The sequence below is a fragment of the Colias philodice genome, chromosome 14 (genome assembly GCF_061535455.1).
Source record: "Colias philodice isolate Cphi_HAF_F1 chromosome 14, ilColPhil1 Martin Lab GWU primary, whole genome shotgun sequence".
Taxonomy (NCBI): Eukaryota; Metazoa; Arthropoda; class Insecta; order Lepidoptera; family Pieridae; genus Colias; species Colias philodice.
Window position 1 is genome coordinate 10,951,724 of NC_143099.1, and position 7,988 is coordinate 10,959,711.

The 7,988-nt window shown below is 33.2% G+C and overlaps 1 protein-coding gene and 1 non-coding gene across 2 annotated transcripts; one reads left to right on the top strand and one right to left on the bottom strand.

The window, feature by feature from the left end:
* Positions 1–389: 389 nt before the first annotated feature.
* On the bottom strand, positions 390–1,233 carry LOC149483060 (uncharacterized). Its single transcript, XM_089703474.1, has one exon. It carries the CDS (start codon positions 1,181–1,183, stop codon positions 623–625), a length of 561 nt encoding a protein of 186 aa, XP_089559600.1. The 5' UTR covers positions 1,184–1,233; the 3' UTR covers positions 390–622.
* Positions 1,234–1,963: 730 nt separating this feature from the next.
* Positions 1,964–2,042, top strand: LOC149483061 (small nucleolar RNA U3). The gene has a single exon (XR_016316647.1). It is a non-coding gene; the product is annotated as a small nucleolar RNA U3 (small nucleolar RNA).
* Positions 2,043–7,988: the final 5,946 nt, after the last annotated feature.

The following is a 7,988-nucleotide window of genomic DNA, read 5'->3' on the forward strand; positions in this document are numbered from 1 at the left end:
ATGTCATATCGTTAAGATAAATAAGAGCGGAGTAATGCGGCTAAAACCGCGGGAACATTAGTGAGTTCGATAGGAAGCCTTTTGGTCCTGCTGTAAACAATTTCTTTTGAATTCGATGCGTCTTTTCTTTTTTTTTTTAAACTATGTGGGTCAGACTATTACGTTGTTGTTTGTATAATGAGTTGCGTGGTGTTATTGTTATTAAAATTGTTTTACAAAATATGGAGTATTGGGCCATCTTGTATACTGCGATTATGTATGTGGTTATGTTTCAAGCGTAACTCTTTTTGAAAATGAAGATTATATCATCAATTGATGGGAAAAGTGTACTGAATCTGTAATCAATAAGTCAAATTAAAGAATTTTGAAGTAAATAACATATTCGGTAATTAGTTGTCGTTTATTTCGATAAATTAAAATAAATATTTCGGTACAAATGCGCGCAATTCGTAGAATACAATTTTGATACAGAAATTTTGTACAATTAAACGGTTATCCAGAGTCCAGAAATCATCACATAACAGTACAGTGTAATATTGGGTATATTTGGTAGAGCTGATATTCAGCAAATCCTGTCACTACGAAGCGTTCATTTGTAACGACACACTGTAGTAAAGGCCAATCATATTAACTGAACGTATGCCGCATTCTGTATCTGTGGTACCGTGTACACGAAAATTGGTGCTCTGTCCTCGCTCTTGTATTGCAGCTTTGCGGTATACGCCATGTTCCTGATGTCATTCTCGGTTTGGAATTGAACTCTTTGAAGCTGCGATCCTGGTAGCAAAACGTAGTAAGCGCCTTGAGAGCTGATTACTTCAGCGTCTTTCTTTGGTGCTTCCTCGAGTTTCGCATTTGTGTCTTCCTTTTGCTCGACGTTTTCAGAGTCTTCGTTTTCTTTTGGTTCTTCTGGAACTCCGTATTCTGGTTGTGGTGGTGCGTATGTGTTGAAGGGAGCACCGTAGCTGTCAGCTGGCACGCCGTAGGAAGTGGATGGTGGAACTTCTTGGCGGTTGGGTAAGTCGAACGCCTTCGCTGGTCTCCAGCCAGCCGCTGGGTAGGGTGCGTCACCACCGCTGCCTTCAACTTCTTGTCTCGCAGATCTGAACCTGTCTAAGCGGTATCTAGGCGGCTCAGCCACCGCAACTGCTGCGAGCAAGAGGACACACACGAAAGTATTCATTGTTGTTACTTAGACGGTTGGCTACCGAATGATGCTGACACAAATGCCGAAAGCGTATATATAGGGATATAAACATGTGATTTTTGAGTTTCCGTAGACTCCGGATGTGTCATCGATATTCTGGCCGAGCGTGTGACATTGGCCCCCTAACTGAAGATCATCGGTTGTGTAAGAGGTCCGATTAGGAGCTGTCATTGTTCATTGCTTGTACGTGACGTGGTTCCTAACGGTGATCAGTTTACAAAATGCCTTACCCAGTTTAATATTCATGACTCGTGAAATCTTTCGCCGGCACTAATTAGGTCTTTGTTATCGCACTTGAGGGTTGCATGCCTTTTTAATATTATGTAAACGACGTGAAACAGCTTTCACGTATATTGGGTTAAGTAAATGATTTCGAAGTTGCAGTGTATTTGTTTAACGATATCTTGCATACGTGATAACTAAATCTGCAGTCAAGATATGGCAATAAATTGAAACGAGAAAAGTTGAATGCAATTATATATTTTTTGCCTTCATTAGATTATCTTTAAAACTGAAAATTCAACGTTAATAATATTATAAAGTGAAGTCCCGTGTCCCCGTAGTGGGGTAAGGGGCAGATGCATTATTCATACATCTGTTTCACTGATCGATTTTCTTTAGGGACAAGTAGGTGATCAGCCTTCTGTGTCCTGCCAGACCGAGACATTTTTTTTTTCTTCGTCTCCACCGGGAATCGAACCCAGGACCCCTCGGTTCTACGCTCACGCGTCAACCACTGTACCAAGGAGGCGGTCAAAGACCTTACTTCATAGGATCATTTCTATAGTAAGCTCTTCACGAGAACTCTTAATAATATTATACAGACCGCATATTACAAATTTGACTACGCATAGTCATGTATAATACATAGATGGTTTAATCATTAATTTTATTTTAATTAATTACATAATTACTCTTGAGCCAATTCGTATAACGTGATATGCATTTTACCTTGCCAATCGATGTGGCGTCCATCAAACACAATTGTGTGATCATATTGACAAAACCGATGTGTTCTGAATGTGCAAATATATTTGCTTTGACTAACGGTAATAGGCAATCTGCATAAAATTTGCTTAGGCACTAACAACTGTTGTTAAAGTGCATTGTTTGAACAATAATGATGTATTCATAGGTCACGTAATAGGGTCTATTTCAAATTTTAAGCCAAATACTTTGCCTATTATTATGATAACAATAAATCATTAGTAATTGTATTTACTATTCCTTTTAAATCTAATAAATTTATGAAAAAATATTTTTGGCCCAAGTAATTATTCAAATTTTATCACCGTTCAGAAAACATTATAATTTTGCCTCATTTATATTCTGCATAGTAAAATAAAACGTGTGTAAAAATATTTGGCTAAAAAATTAACCAAATCGCTAACGTGTTTTACTAGAATAACATTTTAATTTTAATTTCAGGCACGTACACCACGCGTCACTTTCACGGGTTCGCTTGTTTTTGTTTGGCGCCATTAACGATCGCTGACGTTTAATTACGCGGGAAAATCGATGAAGAAACATGTTTTTTTTTTAATTCTGCGAGCAAAGGCTTGTCGTGTAATAATTATTATGGGAGACTGCATCGTCTTTATCAATATATTACATAACGTGTGTGTATTATTATAAGGATATTATATACCAAATTATTGTATTTTTTAGAATAATTACAGAATTTAAATTTTCTATTAACCATCCTAAACTAACCGAAACATCAATATAAAAACTGATTTATTAAAAATAATTAATTTTACGCTCTATTGGCAATATCTTTTGAACGAAACTTTTATAATTGATATATTTTGAATATTAACTCTACTTATTATTAATTTGACCTATAATAACAAAATAAATAGATGACTTTGACTAAGTTTATCAGGAAAATTCGATTGCACTTTGTAGAATCTAATCACGATCAACCACAAGAAGGTCACATATTTGCTTAGGGGCTTTCCTCTTGACCCTTGCACTAAGGTCATTGCAGAATATATTAGTTTTAAATACGCTTAAAATAGGAAAAATGTTTAAAACGTATATTTGTATGTTTAATAAATTTTCAATTTAACAATTTTTATCACGTCAATACATAATTTTAAAGTTGAAGTATTTGTTTTTTAAAGGTTACAAATGGCTTAAATTCCGTACTAGGATAAAATCAAACATAAAGTAATAAATAACCTACCTTCTCAAACCTGGATCTGCTTTCATTTTTCGATTTTGTTAGTAACTAGCTTCCGCCCGCGGCTTCGACCGCGTGGTGTTTTGATATAAGATAGCCTTTGTTCTTTCTCAGTCTCTAAAGATTGTCCGTGCCAAATTTCATCAAAATCGGTTGAGAGGTTTAAGCGGGAAAGCGTAACAGACAGACAGACAGACAGAGCTACTTTCGCATTTATAATATTAGTAGGGATTCGCTATACAAATTTTCATACTCGTTGCACTTCTTTAGTAGTTGATTAAAATAAGTTTTAGTTATACGTTTTTATCAGTATAGGTGCATCGATTTTTTCGTAAGAGCTTTACAGTTAGACATAATATTAAATTTCTTAATTTACTATCTAAAATGTATATTTACCACTATTAAGTTACTTAAAACATTCTAGTAACTTCGTTCATGTACAAGGAAATAATATACAGTAAGAACATGTAATACAGTCTCCATTTAATGCGATTACGAGTTACGATAAACTTCGGGATAAATATCTACAGCACATCATATAAGTACTAATTTGGCTTACAAGTTTCATACAAACTGTAAGTTGTATTCAGACGTTTCTATGAATAACTTTAAATTGGGGCTTTTGCTTAAAGAGTTACTTTAGAAATAAGATATTTTGATAATATGACTAAAATATACTGTATTTTTTATAGACGTCGAGATCGAAGTAAATTTTTATGCTAGGACTATGATATCTAGAATAGAACAAACATATCTATTTATTAAATTATTAATACCTAATGAATATTAAATGGTTGCGATTTTGAGAAGGTTTTAGGAATACGTACCTATCGGAAAACCTATAAAACTAGTGAGATTCAATGTTTATCAACCGACTTAAAAAGGAGGAGGTTCGACTATTCGTTTGTTTGTTTTTTATTGCTGAATTTTAACTGAGTGAACCGATTTTGATAATTGTGTTTTTCCACATGATCCTATTAAAATTTGCTCCACTTTTGATAATTTGAAGACGGCTAAGTTTTTTGTGAAATAAAATTATTTGAAATTAAACATTTGAACTCGGGTAAAGCCGGGAAGAGGAGCTAGTAAAGTATACTTTACTCTAGTTTGATCTAATTAGCTGCTATAAACTTTGGCTCGGACAAATATTAAGTTTCGTGGCATCATGCGCTTACTAATTTGGTAACTTGAAACTTAACACCAAAGTTTGATTTAAGTGAGAATAACAGTCCTAACTTAAACACAAACAAGTTGAAGTAAACCTTTTCACTTAAACTTGTGACGAGTCATCGTTTCTATATTATGTCTATGAGCCCTATTAATTACTCAAAAACGACTGAACAGATTTTAATGAATTTGGTGTTGTTGAATTTGTCTCTGCGTGGACAATCTAGTATAATAACTGTTTTTAAATTTGGTGTACGAAAAATACATTTCAAATATAACCAAGTGGAACTGTAGCAACAGTTAGTATTTTATGAGAATAGGAGATTCAAATATCAAATATAAGTTAAATATTTTATGAGAGTACCACAAATTCGCTTTGATGCTTCTTAGTATTTGACCTAAATACTTTTCTACTAAATACTATCACTAGCTGATAAAATAATAACCGTTGCCATGGTAACCGGTGCATAAATAAAGCCTCCAACCACAACCACGACAAAATCAATTATTCCTTTTTCCACGCGACTAGACATCCCCATTCATTGTAAAGGTTTAACATTGACTCGTAGCAAGGAAATGAGATCATAAATTTAGGAAGGTTGCGGTAAAAACCTTTAATAATTCAGATTGTGATTTTTAAGAACTCATTTTGTGTTATCAGCTGGCGAGTTATCAAACTCTGACTTTTCTTTTCATAATATCTTTAATTTACTGGATGATGTTGTTATAAAAAGGGTCATTTTGAAAATTTACCTTATTCCTATACCTTATATCTATAGTTACAGTACAAAGTTTTCAAATTTACATAGCTTAATGAAATGATGGAATAACACATAATTAATATTACCTACGACAAATATTTAAAATGTATAAAGCTAGATATCTACCTATCTGATCTTTATAACACCCATATTGCATCGATACCGTATCCATATTCCTTACATCCTCAAGTTACAAACAAATCTTTAAATTTTCACGAATATTACATAGGATACCTCAACATAATTAATTCACTATCATGGGCCCTCTTCACAACGGACAGCGTTGGCCTAACAAATGATTGTCGATGTGTGCTCCCGACGGTGATTATGAATAACATCAAAGTTGCTTTTCCAACAAAAGTGTGCGAGAATGTGTAGCGAGGAATGTGTTTATAAATAACCAATCGTATCGCTTCATTAAGTTTAAAGTGTTTAGCGTTTGAAGCGATACTATTGGTCCTTTACAAACATATTACTCGCTACACATTTGGCGGGAAAGTACCCTTAGGCCCTCTAAACTATCTTGATTGCCAGGATACCTCATCATAAACAATTCACTATTAAATATCGAACAAAGGATCTTAAAAACGCGATCAAAAGCATTCCCTACTCCCCATTCCCCGCTACGGAATGCTTAAATATATTCCCGAATGCCATGTTCAGTAATTCACTTAAAAGTCAGAAGGGTGGAATATACGGAACCAATATGTTTGCAAATGGGCTAAAATGCACGAATGCTGAATTGGTATTATCTCTATATGAACAAATATTTGAAGAGTTTAAAAGTTTGACTCGTAATTAAATGAATATGCTTTTGATATAGTATGGATTCACCGACGTATAATTTTCAAAATTTGTTAATTTAGAAAGAATGAAGAAAGAAAAAATATTTATTGCCACATGTTACACACACTTTACAACTACTTATATTACTAAAAAAATATATACAATACATGGCAATCGGGTCAGACTCAGCCATGCTGTCGGGCTTTAACACCTGAACAGCGCTGATTTTCAGTCTGCCCGTAAGTTTAGGGTTTAATTTAGTTAGGCTTCTTTTCGAAGCACTCTCGTATTCTCAGTATATGTATTAATATTATGTCACTGGTACGTTCTACCATATTGTTTTATATGTAACCTTATTACCCAGTTTAGCCGGGTCACGCATGTATACCCTGTGTCCTATGAAATGATTTCTCTGAAACTTTAAAATTTATTACCATGCTTCGGATTAGCGCAGAATCTTATGAAGTTATTCGCACAAATATTTGTGAATTTTTGTATATATAGATAGACGCTTTACTCCATTGTATTTTTTTCATGTAGGAGTTAAAACTCACGAAGTTCGTGAAATCTACTAATATTATAAAGCTGAAGAGTTTGTTTGAATGCACTAATCTAGGGAACTACTAGTCCGATTTGCAAAATTCTTTCGGTGTTAGATAGCCCATTAATCGAGGAGGGCTATACTTAGGCTATATATTATGATCACGCTAAGACCAACAGGATCGGAACACTGTGGGTTAAAACGCGGGGTACAGCTGGTAAATAATAAAGACCAAAACAAAATAAAAATATAATAAAATTCTAACGTTAAGCTCGACGACTAAGCTATCGACATAGATGAGAGAGCAACATTGTTTGTTCTTCAGATAAAAATAGTCTATGACCTTCTTCAAGGTTTTATCTACCCTGTGTCTATCAAATTATTTACATTATAGATTGCTTTTATCATTTTACACGCTTTTTATTAGCTTCACCTGTATGTTTGTTTGTAACCGACTTCTTTGGGCGCGATTTTGACCCACTTTAAATGGCCAGATTTCGTTCAAACTTTGTAGATTTATTGAGGACCGATGACAATACACTAATTTGATAAAATTATTCCATTTTTCAATTTGCAAAATATGATTTTTGTTAATTTATATAATTTTCATCTATAGTCGATAAGGTAAGAAAATAATTAAAATTTTAAAGCGTGTTTTTTAGTTTTTTTAAACTATTATTATCTATCCAATGCAGTAGTAAAGTGTGAAAATGTAACAATCAACAATGTGTATTTTTTTCATCAACGACTAATAATTTGTATGAAAAAATTATCCAGGTATTTAATATCATTTATTATGCTCCACGTCATGTTTTCCTTTACCTATAATCATTTTTATAATCCGAAGGTTTCTATATGATAAACTTTTCTCCATATCTGATTCTAATATAAAGTTCCGCCCTCCAAATTAAAAAAGTATGTTTTATGCTTAGTTTTATGTATAATATGTAATTTCGCCATATAAGAATATATTCGCATGAACATAGATTGGTATATAAATTAAAAGTGGTATATAAATATATTAAAAGTGGGAAATATTTACGAAAATATGCATGTGATGTTTTTCTTAAAATTTATTTTTTAGGTCCTACAACATTATTTCGTAGCCGATTGCCCATCAACTTAATCAGTTTACTTTACAATTTTAGTTCAAATAAAAATAACTGTATCACTGCGTCTAAGGCTATTTACCTATTTGTTTGTAGTATAACATAGCTCTGCATCAGATGGACTGAATTGAGTGTGATTTAAATTGAGTGAATGATGATTTACAGTGAATCTAAAGTGAATCAATTAGATTCTTATTCATGTTTAATGGAGTTTTATTTGGGTTCTATTAGA

Bases quoted from the DNA above. Each gene is read 5' to 3' on its own strand.
- LOC149483060 (XM_089703474.1), bottom strand. From the start codon at position 1,183: ATGAATACTTTCGTGTGTGTCCTCTTGCTCGCAGCAGTTGCGGTGGCT.